The sequence below is a fragment of the Octopus bimaculoides genome, chromosome 5 (assembly GCF_046866305.1).
Source record: "Octopus bimaculoides isolate indiv1 chromosome 5, ASM4686630v1, whole genome shotgun sequence".
Taxonomy (NCBI): Eukaryota; Metazoa; Mollusca; class Cephalopoda; order Octopoda; family Octopodidae; genus Octopus; species Octopus bimaculoides.
The window spans coordinates 21736442-21753028 of NC_142932.1; the positions used below are offsets into that span (position 1 = coordinate 21736442).

General features: G+C 36.7%; 1 protein-coding gene across 12 annotated transcripts in view; it reads left to right on the forward strand.

Annotated features, from left to right (window-relative positions):
• LOC106881096 (anoctamin-10) overlaps positions 1-16587 on the forward strand; it is a 191356-nt gene that overhangs the window by 174416 nt on the left and 353 nt on the right. For all 12 annotated transcript variants that reach the window (XM_089352086.1, XM_089352075.1, XM_089352084.1 and 9 more), the window contains 7 exons: positions 781-1353; positions 3848-3903; positions 6749-6823; positions 7938-8132; positions 10813-11004; positions 13496-13630; positions 15968-16084. In XM_089352086.1, coding sequence (XP_089208212.1) covers positions 781-1353; positions 3848-3903; positions 6749-6823; positions 7938-8132; positions 10813-11004; positions 13496-13630; positions 15968-16084 — 1343 coding nt within the window. The remainder of the gene's footprint in view (positions 1-780; positions 1354-3847; positions 3904-6748; positions 6824-7937; positions 8133-10812; positions 11005-13495; positions 13631-15967; positions 16085-16587) is intronic.

Here is a 16587-nt window from a genome sequence, read left to right on the forward strand (position 1 = left end):
AAAGACAATGCCTTTATTTATTGTCATTATCTTATATATTTTTCATTGCTTGCTTAAAGGGCTTCTTCAAAACACACACACACGTCCTTTACGCATTCATATTACTCTATCAAATGTAATATTCATTTATTCACATGAATTATCTCATAGCTTCAAGATTTCAATGATATTATTGCTTATTTTTAAAACAACATTGTAAGAGGCTATATCTGGCCAGTTTGAACATGAAACATGTAGAATATTTGGACCAGATATGGCTAGTTTAAATGCTAAAGAGAAATACATCACTCTATCCCTATAACTAGGAAGCATTTTTTCTACCATTTATCCACAATACATGAGTGTGTAGTTAGCATGTTTTATTTTCAGCTCTGCTTTTTTGGTTCAATCTCACTGCAAGATACCTTCAGAAAAATATCTATTGCCATACATAGCTTTTTGTCAACCAAAGCCTTGTAAGTGAAATTTAGTGGATGGAAATTGTATGGAAGTTCATTAAAGTTTACAGTTCCTGATATGGAAGGTAGATTTTTTATTTGTATCATGGTTGATACCAATGCCTGAGCTTGGGTGCCTTGAGTAGAGTTCACTCAGCTGCAAGCATTTAAGCCAGGTCTACAGCCTGTGCATAACTTTTTCTTATGTGTTGTGAATGTCCTGAAAGATTTGATGGGTTCTATTTTCCTGCCTCTGATTGAGTCTTAAAAAAAGTTATTTAATTTAAAAACTAATTTCTCCACAAGCTGTAACCAATTCATATCTTTTCCTTTCTCATTACAGATGACATCAGAGCTTACTTTGGAGAGAAACTGGCCCTTTACTTCTCGTTCCTTATCGTCTACACCTATGCTCTCATTGCTCCAGCTATCATTGGCATCATCTATTTAATCACCAGCTGGAATAACATTTACCGAGAAGCCATCTTTGCTGTTTTCAACCTCATTTGGACAACCATCTTTTTAGAGTTCTGGAAGCGATTCTGTTCAGAACTTACTTTTAAATGGGGCACCCTAAATGAAGTTGTAGAAACTGAGGAACCTCGTCCAAGCTTCCATGGAGTTTTAGGCACCAACCCTGTGACAGGCCATCCCGAGCCAGTCTATCCTAAGTGGAAACGGCAACTGCGATTTTATGGTGTCACAGTTCCAGTTATATTGTTATGCCTGCTCATTGCCTTTGAAGCGATGTTATTGTATTTCCAAATGCAGGATTGGGCAAACCATCTCTATGAAAACAACCCAAGTTACCTGAATTATGCCAATATGATGTGTTTCCCCAGCATTGTCTATGCTGTTGCTGTGACTATCATGAATACCTTGTATAACATACTTATCAAGAAGCTCAATGATTATGGTAAGACTGTTGTGATAAATAATGCCCCTTGTGTTAGGAACTGTTCTGTAGAATTTATTGGTGGAAAATCTTGTGTTGTTGTAGCAGACACTTTCTTCAGTAGCAATATAGAAACTTTACTATTCTATTTGACCCATGCAAGCATGGAAAAGTATACATTAAAACAATGATGATGTTGATGCCGATGGTGATATCAGAACACCTTACTGAGTTTTTTCCCATCTTGTGAGAAGCCTTGTAATATTTTGTGGGAACTTACCATTACCATATGTGTATGTTCATAATTTTGTGGAGTTTTGAGTTTATGCTTTTTTTTTTAGTTAGGAGGAAGAAGAGTAGATGCTCATAAACTTCACAGACCCACCATGATCAATGAGACTGATATGGTTTATGTTCAGCTTGAATACTGTAAGCCATCATCTACAGGGGATGGATGTGGAATGAAGGCAAGAAAGGAATTCCAGAAAGTTGACACAATAAGGAAGAAAGATTTAGAATAGGGATTAGAGTTGAGCTGGGGAAGAGGTACAGCATGAAGAGAAGAAGCAAAACAGGTGTATCAGATGGGTTTGTTTAAAGGTGGTGTGGATTCAACTAGTTCAAAGAACAGAAGCTTAGAGGTGAGACAGTATGTTTGTGGGTGAGATATTGTAGTGTGTTGGTGAGTAAAGATTTGCTAATCAATTAGATGGCTTTCTTTTTGGTGCAGTTTTGAATGTTTGTGTGTATAACAGTAAGCACTGTTCCAGATGCAGTAGCATGTCTTGATTGGTGAGGTTTTACTTGAATGACTACACTCATACATATCCTGAAGAAGATGGTTACTACATGCATGCATGCCCTGAAGAAGAAGAAGGCATGTACATGTAGTAACCAGATGTGTGTGTGTGTTTGTGTCTCCTTATCATTGTGATACTTGTAAATGAGCATCGTTGTTGTTGTTGTTGGCACTCCGTCACTTACGACGTCGAGGGTTCCAGTTCATCCGATCAACGGAACAGCCTGCTCATGAAATTAACATGCAAGTGGCTGACCACTCCACAGACACGTGTACCCTTAACGTAGTTCTTGGGGATATTCAGCGTGACACAGTGTGACAAGGCTGACCCTTTGAATTACAGGCACAACAGAAACAGGAAGTAAGAGTGAGAGAAAGTTGTGGTGGAAGAGTACAGCAGGGTTCACCACTATACCCTGCCGGAGCATCGTGGAGCTTTAGGTGTTTTCGCTCAATAAACACCCACAACGCCTGGTCTGGGAATAGAAACCGCGATCCTATGACCGCGAGTCCGCTGCCCTAACCACTGGGCCATTGCGCCTCCCCAGTAAATGAGCATCATACAAATGGTATTCTTCATTTCTAATCTTCCATGAAAGCATGTTTGGCAATGGAGAAATACCACCTTGCTTGAAAGCAGATGAGGATTAGCAACAAGAAACATCCATCTATTGAAAATTTGTCTCAATGGATTTTATCTGACCTATGTATTCATGGGAAAGTAAATATTGCTTTCAAATTTTGGCACAAGGCCAGCAGTTTTGGACAAGGAATAGGTCAATTAAATCAACCCCAGTGCTCAATTGGTATTTATTTTATCAACTCCAAAAAGATGAAAGGCAAAATTGACCTTGGTGGAACTTGAACCCAGAAAGTAACGACAAATGCAATGCCTCTAAGAATTTTGCCCTGCATGCTAATGATTCTGCCAGCTTGCCAACTCAGAAAAGTAAATATAAAAACGATGATGATGATGATGATTATGATGATGATGATGATATATGTGTGTGTGTATGCATGTGTGTGTATATACATGTGTGTGTGTTATATTTAATGTAAATACATTTTGGAAAGCAAATTTACAGCAGCATTTGTTAGGCGATATCTTTTAAGGATATACTGTATTTAAAAACACAATATACAGCATGTCCATAAGAAATATTATCTTTGGAAAAACACTGCAGTAAATTGCTTCTCTAGATATATTTACATTAAGTATAATACACAGATGACTATTTTAATCCAATATTGCTTCTGTTGCATTTATCAGATCAAGAATTTATGTTGTATGGTATTTGACATACCTGTATTTATCTGTGTTGTTCAAATACATTCCACTGTCCACTTTTAGTTATCACTCTTAGCTCATTTTTGTTTAAATTATGAAATTATCTATGCCATAAACGTATTCTGCTCTTTTTTTTTTTGTATAAGTCTAAATCCCTTGGTAACTGGAGATGAGGTGATTACAGCTATTGAGCCAAAAACACATTTCCATGACTCTTCTTATCTCCTAACAATAAGCTAATCCTTTTCCTTAATGGCATGTCAATTCTGGAGAATTCTTGATTCATGTAATTGAGATTACCACCCCTTTTCACAAGTGGAGCTGACCTTCATTGCCATTTAGTAATTATAATTTTAATAAATCAAGCATTTTTGATGTGTGTGTGCATATATATATGTATTTAATGTGTGATGCATTTATCTTTACAGAAAACCATCGGCTACAGTCTTCCTATGAAAATCATCTTATAGTAAAAATGGTTTCAGTAAGTTACCATAATCTTTGTTTTCTTCCCCATTTATCTTTATGTACATTCTCCGCAATGTATTTTCTCTACATAGAACAGTTGTTGTCCAACTTTGCCCACACTTTATACTTCATGACCTATAAATGCCCTAAACTGTCTACTGTGTCCTAATCTGTCCACCAAATATATTTTATTGTTACCACTTACTGTAATGGATTGTCGTGCGTGTGTGTGTGTGTGTGTGTAAGCAAGTGACTTAGTGGTTTGGGCATTGCATTCATGACCATAAGATTATGGTTTCAATCCTGGACTGAGTGATACATTGTATCCTTGAGCAAGACACTTCATTTCATGTTGCTTCAGTCCACTCAGCTGGCAAAATGAGTAATCCTGTCACAGATTGGTATCCTGCACTTGCTTTTAATGAATCTGCAAAGAAAAAGGCTTGGAGATGCCATTATGAAAGTCTACTGAATGTGGAGAATGAATGAGAGGAGGAGAGTCTGCCAAACGTCGATCCAACAGAGGGACCAGCTAGTCAAATTGACAGTACCCTGGTAGATAAAGCAATTAAAGATATGAAGACAGGAAAAGCCTCCAGCCCATCAGGTATCACTGCTGAGATGCTTAAAATATCTGGTGGTGTGGGTTATGGTCTAGTCACCCGTATTGTAAATTAGGTGGTTCATGAAGGAGTCATACCCAATGACTGGAGTAGCAGCATCATAGTCGACTGCTACAAAGGTAAAGGTGATGTCTTAGATAGAAATAATTACATATGTATCAAATTGTTGGATCAGGTGATGAAAGTTGTGGAGAGAGTCATAGCCCAACTAATCAGGGAGAGAGTTAGTCTAGATGAGAGGCAGTTTGGGTTTGTGCCAGGTAGAAGCACCACTGATGCTATATTTCTTGTAAGGCAACTGCAGGAGAAATGCCTAGCCAAAGATAAACCTCTGTACTTGGTTTTTGTTGACTTGGAGAAAGCTTCTGACAGAATCCTCCAATCCCTTATCTGGTGGTCAATGCAGAAACTAGGATTAGATGAGTGGTTGGTGAGAGTTGTAAAAGCCTTGTACAGGGATGCTATCAGTAGGGTGAGGGTGGGAAAGGAGTACAGCAAAGAATTCAGGGTACAAGTAGGGGTTTACCAAGGATTGGTGCTCAGCCCCCTCTTGTTCGTCATAGTCCACCAGGTAATAATAGAGGAATGCAAGACAGGCTGCCCCTGGGAGCTCTTCTATGCTGATAACCTTGCTCTTATAGCTGAATCACTACCTGAACTAGAGAAGAAGTTCCAGGTATGGAAGCAAGGTCTAGAATCAAAGGGCCTTAGGGTTAACCTAGCAAAACCCAAAGTCAAAATAGGTTGGAAGGCTGACAAATCACAAATCCCCTCAGGTAGGTGGCCTTGTTCAATCTGTAGAAAAGGCGTAGGTAGAAACTCTGTAAGATGTACCTGGTGTAAGCTATGGACACACAAAAGGTGCAGCAACATCTCAGGAAGGTTAACAGAGAAACTAACTTTTGTATGTGGAAGGTGCACAGGCATAATAAATGCTGAACATGTGCAGAAAATAGATTCCATCAACTGCCAGTGGGGCAAGCTAAAGGTAGTAGATAGCTTCTGGTATCTAAGCGACCAGGTTAGTAGTGGAGGTGGATGCTCTGAAAGCATATCTGTGAGAATAAGATTAGGTTGAGCAAAGCTCAGAGAGCTTCTACCCCTGCTAGCAACAAAGGGCCTCTCACTCAGAGTGAAAGGCAGATTGTTTGATGTCTGTGTGTGAACAGCAATGCTGCATGGCAGTGAAACATGGGCTATAACAGCTTAGGACACATGTAGGCTTGAAAGAAATAAAGCTAATATGCTTCGCTGGATGTGCAGTGTCAGTGTGCATGTTCAACAGAGTGTAAGCATCTTGGAGGAAACCTGTTGCAGAGGTAGACCCAGGAAGACATGAGACGAGGTGGTGAAGCATAATCTTTGAACCTTGAACCTCACAGAGGCAATTACTAGTGACCAAGACCTTTGGCAATGTGCTCTGCTTAAGAGGATTGGTCAAGCCAAGCACACCAATGCTGGTGGCACATGAGAAAATCAACCTTGTACATTGGGCCTCACAGAGGCATAGTGGCTGAGTTCCTTTTGAGCGTTGGGCCTCCTGATGGTAAGTGGCTGAGACCCTTTTGAGCATTGGGCCTCAGGAAAGCAAGTGGCTGAGTTCCTTTCGAGTGTTGGCCCTCACAGAGGCAAGGTGACTGAGTTCCTTTCAAGTATTGGGCCCTGTGGGGATAAAGTGGCCGAGTTCCTTTCCAATCTTGGGCCTTACAAAGGCAATGACCATGTGCTTGAGAAGACCCATCAAGCCGAGCAAAATCACAGTTGTGGCAGATACCAGTGTCACGCAAATGACACCCGTGCCAGTGGCATGTAAAAACACTCATTACACTCTCAGAGTGGTTGGCATTAGGAAGGGCATCCAGCCGTAGAAAACCATGCCAAATCAGACTGGAGTCTGGTGCAGCCTTCCAGCATACCATTTCAGTCAAACCATCCAACCCATGCCAGCATGGACAACAGACGCTAAATGATGATGATGATGATGATGATGATGGTGGTGGTGGTGGTGGTGGTGGTGGTGATGGTGATGGTGATGATGTGTTAGAATGAGACGTCAGTGTTATTTTCATTTTTGCATAATTTATATGACAATATATTCACCACACCCTGTATATATATATATATATATATATATATATATATATATATATATATATATATATACACACATATACATACACACATATATATACATACATATGTATGCATACATACATATTTCTTTTCTTTTCTTTCCAGTTCAACTTTGTCAACTGTTTCATGTCTCTGTTTTATATGGCTTTTTACCTGCAAGATGTCACTCTTCTGCGTAGTGTGAGTATACACTATACACTATTTATCAGATGTATCTTTATGCGAATGTAGCTGTGTGTATATGAGTGAATGTGGCTGTAAGTCTGTGTTTCTGCTTGTCTCTTACACTGAGCCCTTTTACTGCAGAAATCAGATATATCCACTCAAAATTTCATTACCCTTTACAGTGGGAAGCAGTTCTGTCTTTTGGTGAGGAACGTCATGTTTGAAATTATTTTCTGTTGATATATCTCAAGCTTATTAAGGTAATATGACTTATAGAAAAATACCAATTCTACTTTTTGGTAGATATTTAACATCCTTTCTGGAATAACCATGACATTTAATTACACATTTAAAGGGTTAAGAGTTCCAGAGCACAGTTTGGAACAAATTTTAGTCAAAAGGATATTTGTTTAAGAGTACATTAGCTGGAACATGTTATTATTATAATGTATTGTTTTTGCTTAATTCACAGAATACGCAGGCGGACTTTGTAATTTAGTATTATTATGATGTATATGAATATAAATGTTTATGTCCAAGTTGATGCATGATTTGTCTATCTATCTATCTATCTATCTATCTATCTATCTATCTATCTATCATCTATCTATCTATCTATCTATCTATCTGTCTGTCTGTCTGTCTCTCTGTCTGTTTGTCTGTCTGTCTATTCATCTATCTGTCTGTTTGTTTGTTTGTCTGTCTATCTCTATGTATGTACGTCTGTCTATCTGTCTATTTGTGTGTCTAACTGTTTATCTGTCTATTTGTGTGTCTAACTGTTTATCTGTGTCTGCCTATCTGACTGTCTATCTGTCTATTTGTGTGTCTAACTGTTTATCTGTGTCTGCCTATCTGACTGTCTATCAGGCTGTTTGCCAATCTGGCTGTCTGCCTACTTATCTGACTGTCTGTCTATCTACCTATCTATCTGTCTATCTAGACAGACAGACAGATAGACTGTGTGCCAACTTGATGTACACACATCGTGCACAGACAATTTACTATTGTTTAGGATTCCTTTTGTTAAATCTTAACATAAACTGCTAATGGACCAATACATACCCAAATGACTCCTTAACCAAGTATTCAAATGTATGCAATAACTGATGTTTTCTATTGCCTTTAGGATTTGGTGGCACTGTTGATTACTCAACAAGTTATTGGTCAACTGCAAGAGTCAGCCTTGCCATTCCTGATTTTGAAGTTTTGGACAAAGAAGGTTGAGAAAGACGCTGGAAAGGGTGAAAAATGGGAAGAGGAAGGACTCCCGCCAGAGTTGATACAGCAAGCTTATGATGAAGCTTCAATGGAGAAATACTTGGTGAGATATTTAGGGTCAAAAATAAAACCTTTTTGCTGACTCTTTTTACCAGTCCCCCACTCATCTATTTTTTACCCATCATCCCTTGGTCCAACCCTATATCATGGTATCACCATTCTCGACACAAGAGAATGTCACACAACTTTAATGAGTGACACTGGATAGTTTTATAGGAGGTAGCGATAGATCCTACACTCCTTTAAGAATATTTTAACTCGTGATACTTTTCTTCAGACTTTCCAACAACCTATGCCTTTTTTAAATGTTGTAAGGGGGCAAAAGAATGCACTTTCATTCTGTTTTACATCTGTTTTTCCATGGTAGCATGGATTTGACAAATATATTATTAAGACATTGTTTCACATGTCTTCAAGGGCATTAAGCAAGTAGACAATTTGTTGACTGGAAGGATGACAGCAACAACATGATTTGTTGCAACTTTCATAGTGTGCAGATGCAAAAGAACAAACACATATGCATACACACACACATGCACACATGCACACAAATGCATGCAGGCACACACACACACATACACGTGTGGGTGTGCATATAACAGATTTCCCTCTGCTTCCAGTTACCAAATTCACTCACAAGGCCATGGAGTGGCCCAGGGCTACAGCAGAGAGCACGTAATCAAAGTGCTGCACAGTGGTGGTGAGTACTTGAAACTACATGCTTGGGGAGTGAACTGCCCAACTACACAGCTTTGGAGATGATTTATACAGAAATACATTAGCAGTGATGTCATAAGTTCAAACCTTTTTGTAGTTATTATGCTTTGTCAAAGTGAAGTGTAGATGAATCTACTTACTTTTGTCTATGTGAAAGGCAAGAGATATCCTTCCCATCTAATTGGTAAGTGGTCAAAAGAGAGCCACAAAGTGAAAAGGACAAATATCACCATCATCATCATCATCATTCAACATCCGTTTCTTCTGCTGGCATGGGTTGGACAGTGACAGAAGCTGGCAAAACAGAGGACTGCACCAGGCTTTATTGTCTGTTTTGGCTTAGTTTTTATGGCTGAATGCCCTTTGTAATGCCAACCACCTCACAGAGTGGACTGGGTGCCTTTTACAATATATATAAATTATTTCCTTATTTTAATCTAAACAAAGTTGCTATTGTATTTACACACTTAAAACAAAAGATCAACCCTTATCTCATCTTAAAATATATTTTCTGTTATCTTCCAACATAGTTTATCTTTTAACTCACTTTACAATTCATGATTTATCTCTTATTTTATAAACTCATCTTACTGTATAAGGTATCTTGTGATTCATTTCACCCTATAAATAATTGTTTTTGTGTTTCATCCTTCCATTAATTTATTTCACCTAATAACTAGCCAATCTTGATCTTACTAGGAAGTCTTCATGCAGTCACTTGACCTGCTATAAATAGCAACCAAATGTTCCTCAAATCATACCCAGCTATTTTAACCCTTTTAGATTATACCTTTGCTGCTGTTTTTACTATTTTATAACCAAGTAAATGATATACATTTTTTTACTGTATTATTTATGCTTTCACCAACATAAATTTTCGAATATCAAGCTGAAACTACATCCCCAAAGACTAGGAGTCTTCCTTTGGATTAAAAATCACTTCAACCTGGATTAGAGACTGAACTTCTATGAAGCTATATCGTACTGTAATATCTACTTACAACTAAGTGGAGTGAATTATTGTAACCAAATATTTGGGCCATGAATACACCCTAGCACCTGTGACAAGATATAAAATAACAAACAAGACAGTTTCTACATGGTTGTGCAACCTGCAACAATTTCCAGTCAAATGTCCATGAAATCACCACTCTGACATGTTAAAAAAGGAAGGACACATAGAATAATGAAATCCTATAGTGATATTTCTGATTAAAAGACCGAATGGTTACTGATAGAAGAAAAACAATTGACTCAGAAAAGCGAACAGATACAGGCATGGTTGTGTGGAATTACACCTAGTTGTTTGATTGATTAGCTATGGACCCCCACGTTAGCTCAAGTTGGTGCTGCCCTGGAAACAACAACCAACTCTTCATTGAACCAACAAGGCAGCCACTAAGTGGCCACTCTAGCCACAAGAAATAGCAGCCAAAGTTTCCTCTGATTAGACTTTCAATTAGGGCTCAACAATAAAAACAACAATGGACTTTAATCTTTGTCCAGTTAACTTTACCATTCAATCTCTAATTTTATAATCTCATTTTAGTTTATCTCAGAATGAGTGATAACACAAACTCTCACAGATCTATTAGCAGAGTTTAAAATATACTCTTTCTGCAGGATAGTAAAAGCAAGTGGCCTAGTGGTTAGGATGCTGGCCTCACAATCATAAGGTTGTGGGTTAAATTCACATTCAAGGAGGCATATTATATCCTTGAGCAAGGGACTTCATTTCCTGTTGACCCAAGCTACTGAAACAACTGATAGTGCATCTCTCTCTCTCTCTCTCTCTCTCTCTCTGTTACAACCTCAGTGATGCCTTGAATCAAGGGTGAGGGTTGAGAAGGTGTATATGCCTGCTCACATCTGCATAGACACCCAAAACAACTAGCAAAAGCAGGTTGCAATGTATCAAATCATAATCACATGCAAGTAACAGCTGTGTTTCTTTTTAGCTTGTACAACTGTTTTATTCTTTTCCTTGTACTTTATATATATTTCAGGGCACTTTAGATGACTATTTGGAGCTTTTCCTGCAATTTGGTTATGTATTCCTGTTCTCATCTGTCTACCCGCTTGCAGCATTTTGGGCTCTTATCAACAACATATTTGAATTGCGCATTGATTCATTCAAAATGTGCTGTGTCTTCCGACGTCCATTTCCACTCTCTGCATCAAACATTGGTGCTTGGCAGGTAAGTAACTGCTCTGAAGGATATTTATATATATATATATATATATATATATATATATATATATATATATATATATATATGTATATGTATATGTATATATATATATATATATATGTATATATATATATATATATATATATATATATATATATATATATATATATATATATAAGGCGTAGGAGTGGCTGTGTGGTAAGTAGCTAGCTTACCAACCACATGGTCCCGGGTTCAGTCCCACTGCGCGGCATCTTGGGCAAGTGTCTTCTACTATAGCCTCGGGCCGACCAAAGCCTTGTGAGTGGATTTGGTAGACGGAAACTGAAAGAAGCCCGTCGTATATATGTATATATATATATATATGTATGTGTGTATGTGTATGTTTGCATGTGTGTGTTTGTCCCCCCAAACATCGCTTGACAACCGATGCTGGTGTGTTTATGTCCCCGTAACTTAGCGGTTCGGCAAAAGAGATCGATAGAATAAGTACTAGGCTTCTAAAGAATAAGTCCTGGGGTCGATTTGCTCGACTAAAAGGCGGTGCTCCAGCATGGCCACAGTCAAAAGACTGAAACAAGTAAAAGAGTAAAAGAGTATATATATATATATATATATATATATATATACCATGCCATATTTTATATATAACATTTTACACTCTATATATCTATATATGTATGCAAATTGTATTGCATATATATATATATGTATAAATTTAAGTCACAATATACAGATTCAATTAATCCAGTGGCACTTATAAAAAAAAGCTCCTTAACATATTCTACAAAACATATAGAATATATAGTATGATACAAGAGAAAACCATAAAGAGTGTATAAAGTTATAAATGACAAGAGAAATAGTATGATGAAATTGGTGATATAAGACTTTTCCAATGGTTAAATAATTTCATCATACTATTTCTCTCATCATTTATAACTTTATATATATATATATATATATATATATATATATATATATATATATATATAAATACTTTACTGACATTTCGATCTATCATAAGTTATAATGTAAATGAAGAATAATGTTTTTAGTTTCTAGTTAAAGTAATCATATCGAAATATCATTTAAGCTAACAGCTATTTTTGTTTTTCAGCACATTACATATGCACATACACAAATGCATTAAACAAATTTGTATATATATATACATAAGTAATGGTTTTTTTAATACATTGGATGTGAAAACACATATCTGAGTCCATCAAGGATCTACGAACACATTGGAATGTAGTTCCTTTCTATCAAATTCTTCCCCTGACAAAATATCCAATTAGTTATATTCAGTAAGAAACTTTAATTTGATTTAATTTAATTTAATTTCTCAAACTGAATTAATTGGGCATGGAAACAGTTGTAGGTGCTATGGGTTTGCTTTTGTTTGGAATTAAATATGCTCTAATAAATCAATGTCTATATCTCAGTTTCTCCAATTTCTCTTCTCATACATAAACAATAATATACCCATATCCATCAATGCAAAGCTAACATCTTTGGTTTTTCAGTGATACACTGGATAACACTGGGGAACTTGGATGCTGACATCTCTTTACGAGGATTTTATATCCTTGATTTAATTACACTGGACAACAAAAAAGATTTATTGTCTGCTACCCAGACAAATGGTGCTGTACTAAACTAAATTAAGTACGCTGATTCCAAATCTGAACTCAGAATTGCTGTAGCATGTCGGGATTTTGAGTTATGTTCTTAATTATATATTGATACTTTATTAGAATCAGGAATAGTTAAGTTCAAGGTAAATGATTATTATAATAGTCTATTAGTACTGTATATAGTAAATTTATGTTCAAGGCAAATAATATTATAATATAATGGTACATAGTATATTTATGTTAAGGGAATACTCACTTTATTTTTTATATACTCAGCTCAGAAATGTTTGAGACACTTGCACTTGCGCTTATGCGTCGTGTTGGTCTCCAGTTGTAGGAACCAGCAGTAGTCACCCATCATGTGGATTGTACCAGCCTTGATACCTCATTTCCATATCAGACATGTCCTGGTGGAGCCTCTCACCATGCTCATCACTAACGGCACCAAGATTCGTTGGAAAAAAATCAAGATGAGAATGCAAGAAGTGCATTTTAGGGGACATTTGGCACCCCATTCTTTCCTACGTGATCCCATTGTACAGATGATCCATTAATTAAATACTCCAAATCGTCAGAAGGATGTGGAAGGTCCATGTGAGCATACAATAATAGACAAAATATTTTATGTTTAATTTTCCATCTGAAACTTTCACCAAATGTCAAACTAATATTTTCACTATGTACATCCATTTGACTTTTGCTAAGTTTGTTTTTGTTCTTGCATTTGTTGTTCAGTGCTAATTTGCTAAATATGTATATATATATATATATATATATATATATAGATAGATAGATAGATAGATAAAAAGATAGATACATAGATAGATAAATATTACCTTCTTTGTATACTTTACTAGATGATGTTCGAATTAATGGGTAAGATAGCTGTGATGACCAATTGTATCATTATTGGATTAAACCCTGAAGTACAAAAGTTGGTACCTGGACACCAAACACCTGCTCAACTGGTTGTCATAGTTGTCATTCTGGAGGTATGTATACCTTTCCCATTGACTAGTATTAAATTTTCACTCATAGTGGTGGTCATGTTACTATTTGTTATGTATGCTCAATGAAGCTATCAGTATTATTGTATTATTACAAAAAATTGAACCAGTGAGTGTGTTAGATATTAAAGCAGTATAACTCTCTCCAGACACAACAAAGTATTAATGTATGCTATATGTAGTTCTAACATTCCAGTATAGTTATCAACTAATATAGTTATACTTCTAACATAATTATTATAGTCCAACATAGTTATAATTCCAATATAAGTCATGATTTAATTGAGACTCTAGAACTTTTTTTTAAAATTTAATTAAGCCCTTTGCTCCTCTTATGGATCATAGACCATTGGTAAAATTCCTCTACTGTTGCTGACTCTGGATTATCTTTTCTGCTTCTCATTAGTTGGATCCCTGCTGTCTTTTGGATCTTGCTACTCTGCAGTATATGTTCCCCTAAGGGAAAGCCTTCCTCTCCCAGGTCTTGTTGGTTTTTGAATTGCCATTGATGCTTCTGTCATTTTATTTTTCTTTCTAGGTAGAGGTGTTAGCCCCTATGCAAAACAATTTTTACCTTTGGAAAGAGGTGATCCATGTTATTCTGGCCTTTGTCCTTTGACCTGTCCAGCATGGAAAGCCCAGTCCAGAACTTGCACTCCACTGGCATAGTTCTTAGAGTTATCAAGGCATGTCACCTGGCAGTTCAGTGCAAGTTTGAGAAGGTTTATGGCCATCACACTGCTCCAACATGGAACACAATTTATGCTATCCATAGCAATTTTCTCAAAACCGGATCTTTTCTTGACAAACCATGCAGTGGAAGGCCTGTTACTAACACCAGACTCCTGAAGCAGGTGTTCGCAAAAAGCCAGGGGAAGTCCATCTTGAAGGCTGCACTGGAACTTAGCATCAACAAAGGCTTGATTGAGCAGATGCTTCAGAGAGCGATAAAGTTCCACCCATACTGACTTCAGGTTGTTCAAAGGCTTCAAGCAGAAGATTATGATGCTCATGTGGAAATATGTGTATCAGTCCTCCACTATTACCATAATGACTCTCAGTTCTTAGAAAACTTATGGTTCAGTGATGAGTCTATCTTTCATCTCTCTGATCGGGTAAACCGACACAATTGTTGAATTTGGGAAAAATCAAAACCAGCAGAAATTCTTGAACATGAATGAGATTCTCTGAAGTTGTTAGTATGGTGTGCCATGGACGTGAATGATACACTTACAAAAACTGCAAAACTTGAGGTGTCAAATGTTGATGGCCTCATAACTCTCTGAATGATACCTGAAACAAAATAGAAAAAAGAAAGTGTATAGTGACTTTTGGGACACCCTCTATATATAACACAAAAACACCCTACGGACTGTAATAGTCAATAAAATAGAAATATAATTTTAAAATTTATGCTTTCTGTGTGGCCCTGTTTCAATAATGTTATGGTCCTGCTATAGTTATAATTACAATATAGCTACAGCTCCAACATGACTATAGTGCCATGATAGTTATGGCTCCTCACTCAGCTCTAGTTCTAATATATTAATAATTCCAATCATAACATAATTCAATTGTATTTATAATTCAAACATAGTAGCAGTTCAAACATACAGTTCCAATATATCTTTATCACCAATATATGTATAGCATCAATGTATTTGTAGTTCCAACATAGTTACTGTTCCAATATAATTGTAGTTACAATATATCTAATAGCTTCAATGTATGTATGGTTCCAATCAGGGACTTGCCACCTAGGTAGCCAAGGTAGGCAGTACCTACCTTGATTAAAATAGATCAATAGCAACATTTTCCTTTTATGGCAAAATATGCACCTAATTCAATAAAATTATGAAGGTTACTCTGATTACTAAGGCATAAAATGCAAAATATTTTATTTTTTTGTAGATTAGGTAGGCATAATTTTCCCCTGCTTTTCAATCTCAGTATTTAAGCTATGCATAGCTGTAATACACATGCTGCATATATTCCTACAACAATCTTTTCTCTCATGCTATAGAGGCAAAAGTAAATCTGCCTTCAACTCAGTCATGCGGTTGTGTTTCGCTTCTTTTTTGTGTGTTTTACTACATAAATGTCACCAACTGCCTGCCCTGAGTAATTACTGATGGCACGTGCCTCATTCCAACAAACTTATAGTGCCATATTCATAGTTCTAACATTGTTACAGTTCCAGTGTATTCATTGTCCCAATATAGTTTTACTTTTAACATATTAATAATGTTTTAACATTGCATATTTAAGTTTAAAAACCTAGCGAAAAAATGTGCCCAATAATTTGTATATATTTTTTTCCAGCACATAATTTTAGCTGCTCGCTCTTTCCTGACTTATCTGATTCCTGACCTTCCAAGATGGATAGAAATTGAAGTGTATAAGGAAAGATATGAAGCTAAGAAAGCTTTAGAAAAAGTTGTAAGTCAACGATTCATTTTACTTCGTTTCAGAGGAGATGTTTGAGGGCTATAGTTGGTGTGACACGGATGGACTGGATGAAGAATGAGGTGTGAAGGTGAGCTGGAATGAGAGAAAAACTAACAACCAAAATGGATAGACAAATGCTGAGGTGGTTTGGCCACATGGAGAGGATGGATGAGGAGTGGATGGTAAGGTGGGTGATGAAGGCAGAAGTGGTTGGCAGCAGAACAAGAGGCAGACCTCAGTTTGTGTGGATGGACAGAGTGAGGAAAGCATCGGCAGTCAGAGGTGTTGGAGTCAAAGAGGCAAGAGAGTTTATAAATGATAGGAAAGCTTGGAGAGTGTTTGTGACATGAAGTGTTTAATAATTTGTAACAGTTCTTACAGTTGGATTAATGCAAAACGGATTATAGTGTGGATTTTTTTCTTTTTTTTCAATCAGACAGCATGATTTGGTGTCTTGGATTCTAACATCCTAACTTCAATGTTTCACTAATTTA